Consider the following 17,187-nt stretch of genomic DNA (forward strand, 5'->3'; position numbering starts at 1 on the left):
CTCATCATAACAACGCTTCAGAAGTTTAAATTTCATCCTAGGATCCAAAACAACCCCCATTGCAAGAATAACACTATATTCTTCCCAGTATTTATCGAATCTCATCCTCATTTTATAAATCATATCTCGAATTATCTTGTCTTCATTGTATTGGTGCACTTCCAGCAAACACTGAATCTTCCAAACATGTCCAAAATATAAATTTGAAGTTGAGTAGCTTCTCCCAGACATCAAAGAAGTAATCTTGTAAAATGGCATCAGAATCTCATGAATAACCTTTGCTCTCGAACTGATGACTTCCACCACGTCAAGGTGACACTCTACCGCTGAGTTATATTTCCATTTTTCACTTGAGGGAAAATGCTTGTAGTTTTTATCAACTATCTTAAATCTATTCAATGCACGCTGATACTTCAAAGCTTTTGTCAGCATCACATATGTTGAGTTCCATCTCGTTTGTACATCTAAAGATAGAACCACTTCACCTTCACCTTCTACACATTCTGCAAGCGCAATTCTCCTAGATGTTGAGCCTTTAATATACTTAACAGTCTCTCTGATCTTAGACAATGCATCATCAATCACAAGCAAACCGTTTTGCACAATACGGTTTAAGATATGTGCACAGCACCGCACATGAAAAAACTCTCCTCTACACAGCAAATTATCATCCAGATTAAGATGATCTCTCAATATATCTTGCAAACAATTGTTGGCTTTAGCATTATCCAAAGTAAGCGTAAAAACTTTCTATTCTATTCCCCACTCCTTTAAACATTCATAGATCCTACTAGCTAATGCATCACCCGTGTGGGGAGGAAGAATGTCACAAAATGACAAAATTTTGCTATTCAATACCCACTTTGCATCTATGTAATGTGCCGTTAAAGCAATATATCCATCTCCACCGAGTGAACTCCAACAACCAGAAGTCAAACATATCCTACTAGGAATCTTTTCTAGCTGAGACCTCAAAATCTGTTTTTCCTTTTCCCAAGTTCTAACCACATCAGCTGCAGCAGTGTTCCTAGTATAAAACTTATAGTCTGGATTCATGTAATGAATGTAATCCCTCAACTCTTCATATTCAACACAAAGAAAAGGCAGATCATGTCTAATAATCACTCGACTAAACTTTTCCCTAGCAACTGCATGATCAATCTTTGCTCTTTTTCTTTCAACCCCCATCGAACATTTATCTTTATGGCGAATCAGATTAGATGTTCCAGTAGTGGGCAACATCAAGTAACTCTTTGAGCAGTTCTGACAATATGCTCTCTTATCACCATTATCTTCCTTTTCTAGTCTAAAGTAATTCCACACATCTGATGTCCTACTTCTTTTACGAGAAACACTTACCAGGCTTTTAGATTGTGATGTATCCACTGATATTTGCCCTTGCCCACCATCTCCACTACGAGTATATATATCTTGACTGTCCATTGATCTAGAAAAAATAAACAAAAGTGTTTCTTTTGATAGGAGTTAAAGGATAACAAAAATACAATAAACTCAGTGAAAGAGAGATCGATAACAAAGCTCACCTCTTGAGTTAGTGGCACCAACTTGATTGTCGAATTAAGAGCTTTTTGCAGGTCTTTGCTTTGGACTATGTGATGATTTGAGCTACCAAAACTATATCACAAGTGCTCGAAGTTCCACTAGATCGAGTTCTATCAAATGAAAGAAATAAAAACTTAAAGCTATATCATGAACCCATATACAAACATGAAAACAATCATGAACAATCATGAACCCAAATACTTAAAAACAAAACCCAGAAAAAATCAACTTAAACCCAGCAAAATACAAACATGAAAATAATTTTCTAAACAAAAGCACTAGACCCACGTTCCACATCCATAAACCAAATCAAACAAAAACAATTGATACACGACAAACCATAAACTAAGAAAACAACACAAAACGGTCGAAATAATGAACACATACACAATCAAGATAACGAGAAGTCGAGAACAATCATGAACCCATATACGAACATGAAAACAATCATGAACCCAGATACTTAAAAACAAAACCCAGAAAAAATCAACTTAAACCCAGCAAAATTCAAACATGAAAAGCTTAAGGATTGAAGCGAACCTGAGAGGATCGGAGAAGAAGCTTAAGGATTGAAGCTAACATGGGTTGAAGCTCAATCTGAATCAAATTTGATTTTTCACAAATACAGGACGAAGCTCATTCACTTATTTGGGGGAAAAGATCGGTTTACACATTTTGACCGGTTTAGTGGTTTTAGTAATTTTGAGTGGTTTTAGCAATTTTGACCGGTTTAAGTATTTGATGGATTAAATGGTTAATCCATTACCCATTATAACATAACTCAATTGATCCATTAAACCATTTGATCCACTAACTCAATTTATTCATGAAATCATTAGGATAATTTTTTTTAACCCATTAGGGTCTATGGGTTGAGTTGAGTTATGGTTATCCATGAAACTTGACCTATTTTTACATCCATACTTGCAAGTTCCCATAATCTGATTTCACATTCAACCATTTTAGCTCCAGTTTTCTGTTCAGTTTTCTTCTTTCAATATTATTCTTTTTAATCTTTTTCTCCTTCTTTGTGTTTTAGATTTTTTCAAACGATCGAGCAATTTTTCATTCTTCTTTGGTCTTCTTTGCTGGGTTGGCCTAATTAGAATTCAATTTTACATAAATTTCTTGATATGTAGCTGCGATAGAATCTGGGTTAGTTTTTGATTGTATCGGACTTTGCTGTGTTTTTGAATATGGAACTGTAAAATTCAATCTTGGTTAGTTTGTGGAAAAAAAAAACATGGGTACGTATAATAAAAAAAGTATGGAGAGAACCCTCTCCTTTTGCGTCTGAAATCTGAATACTCAAATATCAAAATTCTCTCACCCCAATAGAATTTTTGCTAAGTTGATATTTAAAATGTCAAACAAATCATGAACTTTCAAATTTGGGAAGAAAAAAACATGAACTTTCGAAATGTCATTTAAATCCCAAACTTTTCGTTGACTTTTCAATAAAATAACTAAGTTTCGTTGACCCGGCCATTTGAAACATGACACTAAATATGTATTAAAATAATAATAACGGAGTTAACTTCCGTTAACACTTAGTTAGCAGTCTTCGTCTGGCTCGTTTATAAAGCGACATCGTTTAAATAAAATGAAAATAAAAACTGAAACCAATACTGATCGAATCCTTAATCTTGAATGTCAAGAAATAGTACTCTTCCATCGAGCTATGATAACAATTTGTTAAAAGGTCAAACAGAAATGTGTATATACACAATTAATTGAAAATAAGAAACAGATCGCCCATGGCTAAGCTCTTCAGTCTTCACTTCTCTTGGTTTCCTTTGTAAACTTAAGAAATAGCTTCTGTCTCTTCTTATATCTCCCTTAAACCCAATTCTCTCTTTCTTTTCTTGGTCATCACCCCAGATCTCTCTAGCTTTCTAAAATCCAACAAGATTCGCAGCTTCTCCGGTAAATTAGACCATCGCCTTCTCCGCCGGATAAAGAGGAAGTTCCAATGTTGCCGAGAACCAGCGAACCATATCCGTAAATCGAAGAAATAGTTTAGTGCTTTTAGTTTAAAGATTTTGGATTACCAATATAAATATATACGTTTCTTCATTTTCAGTTAATTAATGTAGCTCAACTGGATATGGCTACATGTAAAATGTCCTTTAGGGAACCGGTTCGAATCCCATATTTGTTTTCTATTTCTTTGTTTTTTTTTTTAAACGGCGTCTTTAAGTGTTAACGGAAGTTAACTCCATTATTATTATTTTAATGAATATTTAGTGTCATGTTTCAAATGGCCAGATCAACAAAATTTAGTTATTTTATTGAAAAGTCAACAGAAAATTTGGGATTTAAATGACATTTCGAAAGTTCATGCTTTTTTCTTCCCAAATTTAAAAGTTCATGATTATTTTGACATTTTTCCCCTTCTACAATCACAAACAACATGTCAAAATAATAAACCAAAACCACTAACAATCACAATCAATGTTATTTGTTCAAATCTCACCAAATCACAAACAAAAATAAACCAAAATATCTTAAAAACTCGCTAAATCTCTCAAAATCCAAAATTTTATAAACTCACAAAATGTTTGAATACGGGCTTTTGTTATTTAAGGCCCATAATGAAAATAAAAAGAAATAGTTAAAAAATAGTGAATTCAAATACTTCCTCTGTCCGCACCTTTTCACCGATTAGGAAATTAAAAGAGAGAGAGAGAGAAGGAGCGTTCTTGTCTCACTCACATCGAGAAAAATTGAGAACTCATCGCCGGAGATGACGAAGAAGCTAAATCTCCGATCAAAAGAGTCATCTCCCGGAGATGATGCTGAGAAACTCTACGAGAAGAAGATTCGAGATCTGGAGTCCGTGAACGAAGCTCTCAAGGTTTCCCCCATTTCTGTTTTTGAAATTTTCTCGGTTTTTCAAATCTAGAATTGCTTCTTTTGGAACAGTGATTTCGCTTTGATTTTCTCCAAAATTTCGTTTAATTCATGGATGATGTTCGTCGCTTCAGTTTCCAATTTTGCAGAGAAGTGTGAAATTTAGTGGTTGATGATAATTGGATTAGTTTATCTGGAATCAGTAGTGCTATTATTTGATTACTCCTGAATTTTTTATATATCTGTGTGGATTCATCTTAAGAAATGAGGTAGGTATACTAATGTTCTGTGCTTTGATGTGTAGAATCATCTTGAACTGATTTTTTTTTTTCGATTTTGGCAGTGTGATGTGGAGGAGTTAAAGTCAAAACTGGCTGATGTTTCCATTAGCTCTTCGGTTGGTACGTTACAGTTAAGCAGAGAGTTTTCTCAGAAGTCTATTGCTACGAAAGTGGAGGTGAAGTTTATTTTTCAGGTTCCAGTTTATAAAGAAGGATACTTATGCTATACCATGTACATTTCTAACCTTAATACTTGTCTAGGGTATGAGTTCAAGGAGTAAGTCAAATTTGCTCTCTATGTGTTCAACGAAGAAGTATAAAACTGAGAGTTCTGTTAAGCAGTTTGATGGTGAAGTTCAGAAATTAAAAGCGCAAAAGGTAAAGCATCTTGTTGCAAATATTGTTAAGTTCAATGAAAAATTACAGCAGTTTTTTTTTTTTTGTAGTTTTTTACTTTTGTGAGTTGTGGCTATTCTTCAGGTTAAGTTGCACTGCAAGATCAAGCTAGACTCTATGCACTTCAGACTAGTGAAAACTTCACTAGAAAAGGAAGTTCTTCAGGTAAAGAGAGTAGTATTTCTTATTATCATACATTCTCTATGGTTTATGAGTGAATCTCAAATTATGAAGTTGTAGATTCCAGATGGAATCTGGTTACCTGCCTTACTATACTTATCTATGATTGATAAAACGTTCTTTTAAACCTTTTCTTGATGGGTTTGGTCGACAATTGTGATTGCCTTATCTAGTTCTTTGTAACACCTCAGGCTTTTTAATTTAATAGTGCTTCTCTTATAACAGCTCAAAAAAGAGCTAAGGAAAAGCGAGTTTGAGAAACAAGTCCTGTCAGCTTTAAACAATCGCCAGAAGCGGGTATGACTTGTGCTGACTGTACTGTTCTATCTGTATTTTTCAGCAACCGTGGTTTACTGAGTCCATGTGGCTTGTTAATTTCTATATTCTTTTACTCAGATTTTGCAGCTGAAGAATACACATGCTTTGACAGCCCTGAAGCGCCGAAAGTTGCTGCTCCAATCTAAAATGATTTCTTCCAACAAAAATAAAGGTCAGATAACAGATAGCTAGTATACATTCCTTTTTTTCCTTTATCTTTTGCTAAATTGTTTAGGTGTCTTCTTTTTAATATGCCAGGTCCATTAAAAGGAACAAGCTCTGGGATTCAGGTATGGATACCTTAGCCAATGTAACATCTTAGTTTCAACAAGAATTTAAGAACTTGGTTAAGTTTACATAGTCTTTCACCTGCACTTTTTCTTGAATTTTTTTATTTAGTATCTTTAGATTGTACCTTACCTTCCACAGGAAGATATAGAGACTTGATATTCCATAAAAGATGCGGCAGTGTATTGATTTCTATAAGTTGGAAGTCCATATGGTTTCTGATTCTGGTTGTGCAGGAGTCTAGCAATGAAACGGGGCTACAAATGAAGTTGAATGAGATCCATTCTGATTACGAACGCCAAATGAAAGAGTAAGCTTTCAATAGAAAAATTGTGGGATTTTATTTCTTTTTGCTATTACAACTCTACGGAAAAACACTGTATGTGGAGCTAATAAAACTTCCTTGTTACTTCAGTAGCTGAAATTATGTGTTCTTAACTATTCTTATCAGAATGGCTGAAGAGGTCAAACGGTTCAGCTTAGAGGCCGGTGTGCTGAAGGGAGAATTTGAGGGAGAGCAAAGCTCATGGTAAGTTTGATCATAGCTAAACTTTTGTTGTAGCCTAAATTTGTTTACTTACGTAATTGATTATCTTTGCTTCTGTTATTTAGCTCTGGGTCGTGTGACAACCAAATAAACGATACTCCAATGGACTCAGAGCTGAAGGAACTCAAAGAGGAATTTAACAAATTGAGTACTCTGGTCAGCCAGATGGAAATGACCAAATCCCAATTCAGTGAGACAGATAAAGTTCAGGTTATCAATCTGGAACTGAATATTTAGTTTATACCTACAAGCCAAGGCCAATTGTTCTGGTTTGTGGTCTGATTTATTTATTCTAATTGTTCATCAGGGTGAACCAGTTGAACGCTCTATTACCAGCAAGAATACCGACGATCAATCAACCTTGGCTCCATCTCAACCTGAAACTTCTGAGGAAACACTTTGCAAAAAGGAGCAGAACAAAGCAGACTTGTGTTGCTCTTGCACTAAAAAATCTTTGTGCAAGACCAAAAGTTGCAAATGCAGGGCAAATGGAAGCGGATGTGGGGACTCTTGTGGCTGCTTAGCCTCGAAATGTAGCAACAGAGAAGAAGAAAATGTAAAACCAATGCAACCAGTAGATGCTAAGAAACCCGCTGGGATTAGCCATGATGACAAAGACGCAAACAAACAACCATTACGCGACATAGGGAATATACAAGTAAGCTTCTTCTTCTGTGAACCTCTATTTTTTATGGCAAACCTTTTTACATATCTTATTTAAATTTGGATTCTACAGGAAGCTGTAAAAGTTGGTAAGCTGAGGAAAGTGCAGAAACGGGTTTCTTAGAAATAATGAAAATGGCAAAAAAAGATATGAATGCAAACAGAGAACTCTTCAAGAAGCTTAAAACGTTTATCTTTTGTTTTTTTTGCCAAAACCGCTGCAGCAATATTATTTAAGAGTTGTAAAAGATAAGGTGTCAGACATCTGGATAAGAATGGATTATAAGATATCTGGTTGTTTAAGAAAAGAAAAGTTTGAATAATAAAAAAAAAAATTCACTAACCATTCCAAATAAAGATTTTCTCTCACGGGAAGGCAAAGTGAAGAGGGTTTCCAGGGATTAGCCACCACATAAAATTATGACAAAAATACTCTTTTGAGGAAACTGTTATCATTTGGTTACATGAACCAATTATAATCTACTAAAGAATTATAAACTGAATATATATATTTATGAGATGAGAAAAAGAAAGAAGAACAAGAGTAAGCGGAAGTTCAAAAAACTGTCTTCTTCACCAAAACAAATTCTGGAAATTTGTAAGAAATCTTAGTTTATTTTATTTTCTCAAACCATCTAATAGGAAAGCTAATAATTGATTGTTTAAGATATAATTAGTAGCAACAAACGACTAAACTCTAGGAAAAATTAGGTAAAGAGTAATCCAAAGAAAATCAGAAGAGGAGGGATGGCGTCCCAAAATCTCGTTTTTGAATTTAAATATGCTAAAATGCATATGCTAGATTTACAAGATTTATGTCTAAAATATTAAAATAAAGAAAACAAAGAATTATAAAAAAACTGTGAATGACTGCTGCAAAACTAGAGTTGCAAAAGGAAGAAACACAAGGGACAAATTCGCGTGGGACTACAGCAGATCAGGACACTACTCTGTTAAGTCAGGCTACTGGGTCATGTCAGAAATTATTAATAGAGAGTCTGAAGCAGAGGAGGTTCTCCAACCGAGCCTATCGCCGTTATTCAAACAACTGTGGAGAACTGATGTCCCTCCCAAAATTCGCCACTTTCTCTGGAAATGTATGTCCAACTGTCTATCTGTTTCTGGCAATTTGGTGCACAGGCACCTTGCGAGGGACGACTCATGCTGTCGTTGTCCCGACAGTGTTGAAACAGTCAATCATCTGCTGTTCAAATGCACCTTTGCGAGGTTAACATGGGCCCTCTCTTCATTCCCTGTTCCTCCAGAGGGTGAATGGTCAGATTCTCTATACCAAAACCTCCACTATGTAATGAATATTAACGACTTTCACCCACAGGGAACTTCGAATAGCTCAGGTTTGATATGGATCCTATGGAGATTATGGAAAAACAGGAACTCCCTGGTCTTCCAAGGTAAGGAATTTACAAGTCAAGAGCTCATTTTGAAGGCAAAAGAAGATGAGGAAGAATGGAGGCTAAGAATACCACCCAAGCGTCAATCTGAATCCCAGAACACCACTACTCCGAAAGCACCAATTAGATGGAAAACCTCCCCCACAAAACTGGTTAAAATGCAACTTTGATGGAGCTTGGAGGGAACAGGAAACAAACTGTGGAATAGGTTGGGTTCTGAGGAATGAGAAGGGTCAGGTATTATGGGTTGGTAAGAGGGCTTTACTGCGGGTCACTTCAGTGCTGGAAGTTGAGTTTGAAGCTTTAAGAGAAGCAGTGCTTTCACTCGCACGACTCAACTATACGAAGGTAATTTTCGAATCAGACTCTCAGCTCCTTGTGTCCATGATCAATAACGGCAATGAAAAGCAACAAATACAGCCAATCGCCCAGGACATAAGACAAACTCTCCAGCATTTCGATGAAACGCGAGTGCAGTTCACACCAAGGGACGGCAATAGAGTGGCGGACAGGGTCGCAAGGGAAGCTCTCTTCTCTACAACTTATTCTCCTTGTTTGTACTCAATCATGCCAATTTGGTTAAAACAGCTAGTGGATGTTGAAACTGTGTAAAACTTAATTTGGTGAATGAATAGTTGATGTTGAGCCAAAAAAAAAAAAAAAAAAACTAGAGTTGCAAAAAAGATAGTCAGGTTGAAGATGATTGTAAATTTACAATTTTGCCCTTCATTGAATTTCTTCCGTGTACGTGTATGCAGTTTACAGTGTACGTAATATTGACTTTGTGAAAATGTATGTCTATCAGATTATCTACTATTATGAAGTTGGTATACATAATATTTAATGTGTACACATGAACAAGCAAATAGAGATTAATTTAATGTGTACGTACACATGAACAAACAAATTATTACTGTGTACGTACATGGTAATGGTAATACTAATATCTTAACTTTTCTAATAAAACGATTCAAAAAAAATTAAAGAAAAAAAATATATATAATGAAATAGATCTTAAAAGTTAGTAGTTATAATCCCTGTTTTTAAAATCCCCGCCTAGCACCGATTACGCCCCGCAAAATCGATAGACCCACCCTCTCCGCCTCGATTAATGACTAATCCCCACCTAGCATCGATTATCCAATTTTATCTGTCTAATTTGACTATAATCCGTCTAATCCGATTACTTCCCGCTTAATTTGTATATAATACTTATATTTAGAGGCAAATATAAATCAAATATGTATTTTTTTTGTTATTTAGACATTTAAATTAAGAGTTTATGATGTTTTTACAATAATTGATGTACAAATTTTTTTTTTAAAATTACGTTTTTATGTGTTTACCGTAATTTTAAAGAAAATACTATAATTTTATATTTATTTGATATTTTTATTTTAACATAAACAGAACTATACGTATATTTAATACTATATATTTTTATTTTATTATTAATTTAGTAAAATAACCCTAAAACTAGTTCCCGATTAATCTCCGTTTAATCTCCGATTTTCTCGCTAGGCGCTAGGCCCACTCCGACCGCCCGACTAGCGCCTAGCGATTTCTAAAACAGGAGTTATAATTATGTGTTTTTACTGTAGCGAGAACACTTTAACGAGAATAATTTCAGTCGGTGTGTCAAGCGAATAGAGAATATAATGTAACTTCACTTCAAATCGATATGTTTTGTGTACAAAAATATATTCATGTGTAGTGTAGGTAAAGAGACATTGTACATTATATATGTTTTTTTTTTTGGATTTGACATAGTTTGGCATAACATATCGATTATAGTCTGGGTTGAATCTTTTGTATGTGTACCAAACATTTATTATGTTGTTGTGTATGTATGTTAGTTGTGAACATTATAAACTTAATTGGTGGATCTGATATAGTTAGTTGTGCACATTATATTGTGTACGTATGTTAGTTGTGTACATTATAAACATATAATAACCTTAAAGAAATCTTGTGTATGTACATTAAATGTGTACATACATATATGAAAAACTAATATCATGTACGGACACATATTTATATGATACCGGGAAGCTGAAATCGTTTCAACAATATGTTTCAAGATTAAAAATTTTATATAATTTAAAAAAGTAAAATGGATCTTTAAAGATTGAAAAAAATAGTTATAATCCAAACTACATAAATAAAAAGTAACTAGGGAGGTACCTGCGCTTAAAGCATGGTATTAAGATTTTAATAATAACAGTTTTGTTATTTTATGATATGTTACTTTTCTGAATAAATATGTAATAATTGACATATTTAAATATAGTGTTTTATTTTTTAAAAAAAAGTTTAAAATGTTTTATTGGATTGTCAAGAAGTTTTTATATTTGCATATATAGAGAAACATTTATCTTATTAAAGATAAATAATACTCTCAATGTGAAATATTAATTGAGTCTTTTAAATAAACAACTAAACTGTAGTAAACAGATATTGAGATTCAATAAGTAATTCCAAAAATTTTAAAAGCATAAGCAATTTCTAATAGTTTAATATTATAATGTATTATCTCAATTACAAAATAAAGATGAGAGTAATGCAAAGTTGGATTTCAAGTAGCGGTTAATACAAACATACTAAATTTTAGAGACATTCAAAAAGAGAAAAATAAACGGCCAACACCTCATTCTTTACATTTGAGTGCCTGAGCTTTCACCTTGTTGATGGTTTATGTAATAACGCCTAGCAAATTCAGACCTGTAAATATATAAAGTGTTTTAAGAAATTGTATTTTAACATCATACAGAACTTGATTTCATATACATAATTACATCTTACATAGCCTAGTGATGCTCTAGTCTTTCGAACTCTGATTTTATGAAGTTCTTCGAAGAGTCCAAGGTATTTTCAAGACATAATGCACCTATGGACATTTAGAATTTTAGGTGAATTTATTGATTACCTTATGATGATTATATCAGGAAAAACTTATGTTACATACTTTCATATTTTCCAATCCTCATAAACCGCATTACACAAAACACAAGTTCGGATTTGTATATGAGATGGCACCCGCTTGATTGCCATATGGTCCTGAATTGAGAAGCGTAGTTGTCTTTGAGACGACACTTAACAATCTCACACCTACATATTTATCAAATCAATAAAAATCTCAACAGAGACAACTTTAAAATGTAACAGTCATAAAGGTAGAGTAAATATCTTTTACCTGCCATTCAACAACAGGCAAACAACTTCATTAATATCAATGATACTCGCAGGCCTTCTTCTATCTTCCACATCCATTATACACGCACAAACATGTAATTTGGGAAAAAGACAGAATTTAGGTTTCGAAACTGTTGCTAATCTATTTTTGGTAAAGTGTTAGTCTTTCTTTTTTATGTGAAGGACCAATACACAAAGTTTCATAAATCCTAAAAAGAATCTAGTTTTTTGAACACAAAGATACCAATTAACTATATTGACAGATTGTTCCAAAATAATATAAAATCAATTAAAGAAATTCCTTACCGAAAGAGATGGGATGATCTATTTTTTCCATGTTTTATGTCATCCAAATCCATGGAAAAATAATTCTTAGGACTCAATGATTCGAGCAGCGTCACTGTGGTTTGACCCATAAATTTAATTTGATAGGGATGATGAGTATTCCTATCCTCCATGGTTGGATTGATCACTTTGAAATTTCTAATATTGTACCACTCACCATCGTCTAGATATTTTGGGAGGTTAGCGAGTGTATCGGTTAAATAAGGAGCTTCAATTTTGTCACCCTTCACAGTTTAACAAAAATTATGTAAGAAGTCTTATATACAATAATTATTAGAACTTGAAATTTAAGTAAAAATTATTCAACTTGTAACATCCGTGAACCAAAATCCCGGTTTAGGGATTGCATCGGTCGATGCACTATGTGCATTGGTCAATGCAAGGTCGATTTTCTGCGGACGAGTTTAAGTTAAACGCTGCATTTTGGGTTAGGGAAAACTCTTAACACGAGCTTTTGTCTCATTCGACGTGTTTTGGCCGTTTTCGAGAAATAGGAAGAGAGAAAGAGTTTTGCGAGTGTTCTTGAGGAGTTTGGGAGATTGGGAGCTGTTCCTGTAGAGATCTGTAGCTGGGATCGTTGTAGGAGCTTCATGAAGTGTTTTTCTTGCTTGTTTGAGGTTCAGAATCTTCTTGGCAAAGGTAAGTGCATGACCATGGCTTATCTAAGCTGGAGATCTCTCTAATTTGCTTGTTATGTGTTGTTAGGCTTGTTAGATGGTTATTTGGGACATTATGAAGCTTTCTTGTGGCTTGGGATCGAGTTTTGTGGTTGTAGGAACGAAGATCCGGCGAGAAGCTTCGGGGGAAAACGATGCTCGGCATTGCATTGTTCGGTTTACTTTGTGCGTTGGTCGATGCAAGTGCGAGGATGGCGTGTAAAACCTAGGGTTTTCGTGTTATGTCGAGCATGCGTCAGTCGATGCAATGGGAGCATCGGTCAATGCAAGTTAACCTTGCATCGGTCGATGCATACCTTGCGTCGGTCGACGCAACCCCCAACTGGTGTCGGTCGATGCGTGCTTGGTGTCGGTCGATGCATTGTCCTGGTTTGTCATTGTTGATTGTTGATTGATGGTTAGAGATGGCTCTATTGCTTGTGTGTATAGTCCAGTAGATGGGAGGATTGCCTTACTAAGTGTTTATAAAATTCTCATGCATTCCAATTTGTGTTTGTGGTACAGGTAAAGGCAAAGTGTGATCGTGGAATCAAGGCAATGAAGAGGAGGATGTTCTAGGGACTCGATTAGTTGTTGTCTGGCATTTCTAGGTTGCTAGAGTTGGGTCATTAGAAACATTTCTAGGTTGCTGGTTCTATGATTCCTATTATTTGGATATTGGTTATGTTTTGAATATTTGGTTATTTATATTTATTGGATACTAGTATTGTTATTCCGCTGTTGATTGTGATTGTGGTTAGGTGGCTAGTGGATATGGGACCACTAGTTTTAGTTTATTTATTATTTATTATTTATTATTTAACAAAAAGGGTCGGGTCATTTCAGTTTGGTATCAGAGCCCTTACGGTTCTAGGTTTTGGTTCACTAGGCTTTGTGCCGTAGATGTTTGAGATTTGCATGCTTTGATTGATTATGTGAGTTAGTCAATTGTGTGTGGCATGGAGTCCTAGAACATCCTCTTCAAGCCTACTGTGTGACTCCACAGTGAGTTTATGTTTTTGTGTTATAGTATAAATTGTTTGCTTAGTCTTCTGTTCATGGTAGTGCAGATGGCTAGAGATGGTGCTGTTGCTGGTCGTGGACGCGGACGTGATCGTGGACGCGGACGTGGTCGTGGTAGGGGCAGAGGCCCGACAGTGAATGATACTGCGGACCAGAGTGTGACAGTTAAGGGTGTTGGCGAGTCGCAGGGTGTCCAGGAGGATTCCTTGAGTGTGGCCGGAGGGGACGGTGTTGACGCTCCAATGGCCGGTGATGCTAGGGTTCCAGGTGTTAGATTCCCAGCGTGTGGAGTCCCTGGTGCTGAATTTATGGCTTTGCTAGCACAGTTGTTGGAGCGGTTACCCAAAGTGGTACCGGCTCAGGCTCAGGTGGTGCCACCAGTGGTGGCGGAGGAGCGGCAGCCAGTGGCTGCGGATGCAGGAGCACATGGTCGTTATTTGACAATGCTCAAGGAGATGAAGGGTCTCGGGACTGCAAAGTTTCCGGGTTGTACAGACCCTACTGCTGCAGATGTGTGGAGGACAAGTGTGGAACATAACTTTCATACTCTGAGATGTCCTGAGGAGTTTCGGATGGACATTGGGGTCCACCATTTGATTGGTGATGCCGAGGTGTGGTGGAGATCAGTGGCTGCTAGGAGAGTGCAGCGGGAGATGACTTGGGCTGACTTTGTAGGGGAGTTCAACCGCAAGTACTTTCTGAGGGAGGCATTGGACCGGTTGGAGGTGCAGTTCCTTCAGTTATCTCAGGGGATGCGGTTAGTGCGGGAGCTGGACTTGGAGTTCAGTCGACTTCTATGTTATGGAGGTCGAGCTATGGAGTCTGAGGAGGCTCAGATGAGGAGGTTTTTGAGGGCCCTACGTGATGATTTGAGGGTTCATTGTAGAGGGCAGAGTTATGCTACGCGTGCAGTGCTGGTTGAGACTGCGGTAGAGATCGAGGAGGATATCCGGGCACAGTCACTGGCGGTTAGTCCAGCAGTTCAGCCTAGAAAGGCTCAACATCAGGGAGGTTCTAGCAGGGGCGGTAGGCCTGTGCAGGGAACCAAGAGGAGGTGGGAGGCTATGCAGAGGCCGAGTGGTGCGAGTTGCTTCGGTTGTGGGAGCAAGGATCACAAGGTTGCTAGCTGTCCCAAGAGGAGGGCTTCAAAGGCAGCGGCTCATGTATGCTACCATTGCAGGGAGCCAAGGCACATCATGCCCTTGTGTCCCAAGTTGCAGCCGGTGGCAGTGGCAGCATTGCAGCAGGTGCAGCCTGGAGGGCAGCAGGTGCCACAGATTGAGCAGGCGCCACGGGTCTACATGACTGTAGAGACTGGTGGAACCAGTGTAGGGGAGATCACATGTATAATTTCTGGTACTCAAATTTTGTGAATTTTAGTAGGTTCAGATTTTTATGTTTCCTGCGATAAAATGTAGGTTCTCAACACATGAGGTTTGTGTAGGGACCTTGTTTTACGTGAGCACGGGTTCAGACTCGCGGCCAGGAACACTTGTACCAGACCAAGACTCCGAGGACGCGGCCGAGACGCTTACACCATTCATGGGACAACACCCGGCCAACACACTAGTAATCACTCAGGGAGCTACGACGCGTTCTAAGAGCTCTTCCAAGTCCACCAGGCAGAAGATCAACTTGTTCTTGCAAACATTCATCCGCAACAACGACCCAACCAAAGCAGATCAAACGGAGACCGTTCGCACGGCCTTCATCCTTACCCAAGGATGAAGGAAACCAAGTCGTTAGAGCAAGGAATCATACTCTTTTTCCTGACTCCGGGTTTTTCCACGTGGTTTATCGGAGGAAGTTTTAACGAGGTGAGGAGCTTTAGCGCAAACATTTGAAGTCAAAGACGTTTCCCGTGCCAAGACCGAAGACGTGTTGTTTTACTTATGTTTTGCGTTTTGAACAATTTCTAGAAATCTCTCTTTGTAACGTTAAGTAGAGTGATGTGTGTGGTTGTGTTCAAACCACTTAGAAGAGCGACGTGTTCTATTTCAAAGAGAACACGTCAAGGGAAACGTGTGCGGACCATTGCGAGTCCGCGTGTCCCTAGTGTCCTCTAAACCTAGATCTATTTAAAACCTCTCTTAGTTCTTGTAAACGCAGACTTGATTGAAATAAAACTTTCTTATCAAAGAGTGAATCGTTGTATCTTGTCTCACTCTCTCCTTAGACTAGTCCGAGACTATCTATTGAGAAACCCTAGCCGATCTCGAACCGGGTTCGCCATCGACTAGCCGATCGTGAGAAGAGTCAGCCCTCACGTGTCGTCATTCATCCCACCTTCGCTCCACTCACTCTAGTAGAACCATCTCTTGGTTCGCTAGCCGTTCCCCAACCTCGTTAGCCGTTCCGCATCGATCCGTCCGTATGACCGAAGTTGAGACCTTCGTCCCAACTCGCAAATCACCCGTTTGTTTCCCTTAAAACTTTGTTTCCACCATTTGTTTTCCCTCTCCTGTCGTTTTACCAAGCTTTTCCCAAGTACCCCGAAGACGAGCCGTTCTGACCGTTCGGCAAGACGACCGGTGCTTGCATCAGCTGGTATCAGAGCTCAATGTTCCTAATCCAAAGGTTGTGTCTTTATGAACCCAGAAACTCGTTTCCTTTAGTTAAAGTTTGGATCTTGAGCTTTTCTAGTAGTCTCGTTTGCTTTATCTTATTTCACTTGTTTCATTTAACCGTTTGGTTTAAATTGGTGCATGCGTAGCATTGTTAGTAGTTTGTTTAGGTTGTTGCTTGTTCATCGTGTTCATCGTATTGTTCATCTATGTTCTTGTCTAGACATTGTTAGATCGATAAAGTTTCGTTTTTGCTTTCGTATTTGTGTTGTGGTTCAAAAGCACTTTTGTCGTGACTCGCTTTTACTTTTGCTTTTATTTAGTCTTAGGATTACTTTTGCATCGCTGTCATCAATCATTGTGTAGCATAAGAGAAATATCTCTTTGTGGTCCATTGAACGTAATATACTCATGAATATTCGTTCTTTGTTTTGACGAGGTTTAAATTCAACCGGACAGTGCATCGTGTCGAGCCACGTCACTGTTGACCGTCCATACAATCACCATGGATGAACAACATCCGCCGGAGATTCCTCTACCTCCACCAGAGATTGGTGCCACCTTGACGGCCTTACGCAATGGTATAGAACGCTTGGCCGAGCGCATGACACGCCTTGAGCTCGCGAATCCCCCGAGAGAAGATCCTTTGACCTATGCAGCGCCAACGACCAGACCCAAATCAAAGCGACCAGTCCGACGAGGACTACGAACCTTGACCAAGGTGACGTCACCGACGCGATGACCAGTACGAGGATGCACCGTGGCCTAACGAACCTGGTCACAAGATGACGGCTCCAACATTTGCCGGCAAGTCTGATCCGGAGGCCTATCTTGACTGGGAGAGCCGAATGGATCACCTCTATTCGTCTCACAACTATCCGGACCTTCGTAAGGTCAACTATGCCG

General features: G+C 37.7%; 3 protein-coding genes across 3 annotated transcripts; 2 read left to right on the forward strand and 1 right to left on the reverse strand.

Annotated features, from left to right (window-relative positions):
* Positions 1-750: 750 nt before the first annotated feature.
* On the reverse strand, positions 751-1,443 carry LOC147930953 (zinc finger BED domain-containing protein DAYSLEEPER-like). The gene has a single exon (XM_087477104.1). It carries the CDS (start codon positions 1,441-1,443, stop codon positions 751-753), a length of 693 nt encoding a protein of 230 aa, XP_087333230.1.
* Positions 1,444-4,140: 2,697 nt separating this feature from the next.
* LOC104732482 (kinesin-like protein KIN-4C) lies at positions 4,141-7,432 on the forward strand. Its single transcript, XM_010452030.3, has 12 exons — positions 4,141-4,420; positions 4,760-4,873; positions 4,959-5,075; positions 5,178-5,258; positions 5,499-5,570; positions 5,670-5,763; positions 5,850-5,881; positions 6,116-6,189; positions 6,331-6,408; positions 6,492-6,636; positions 6,734-7,084; positions 7,163-7,432. The coding sequence occupies exons 1-12, from the start codon at positions 4,310-4,312 to the stop codon at positions 7,211-7,213; spliced, it is 1,320 nt and encodes a 439-aa protein (XP_010450332.1). The 5' UTR covers positions 4,141-4,309; the 3' UTR covers positions 7,214-7,432.
* Positions 7,433-7,955: 523 nt separating this feature from the next.
* Positions 7,956-9,113, forward strand: LOC147930954 (uncharacterized). The gene is made up of 4 exons (XM_087477105.1): positions 7,956-8,101; positions 8,230-8,364; positions 8,445-8,501; positions 8,600-9,113. Exons 1-4 carry the CDS (start codon positions 7,956-7,958, stop codon positions 9,111-9,113), a joined length of 852 nt encoding a protein of 283 aa, XP_087333231.1.
* Positions 9,114-17,187: the final 8,074 nt, after the last annotated feature.

The sequence above is a fragment of the Camelina sativa genome, chromosome 12 (genome assembly GCF_030686135.1).
Source record: "Camelina sativa cultivar CO46 ecotype springtype chromosome 12, ASM3068613v1".
In the NCBI taxonomy this organism is placed as follows: Eukaryota; Viridiplantae; Streptophyta; class Magnoliopsida; order Brassicales; family Brassicaceae; genus Camelina; species Camelina sativa.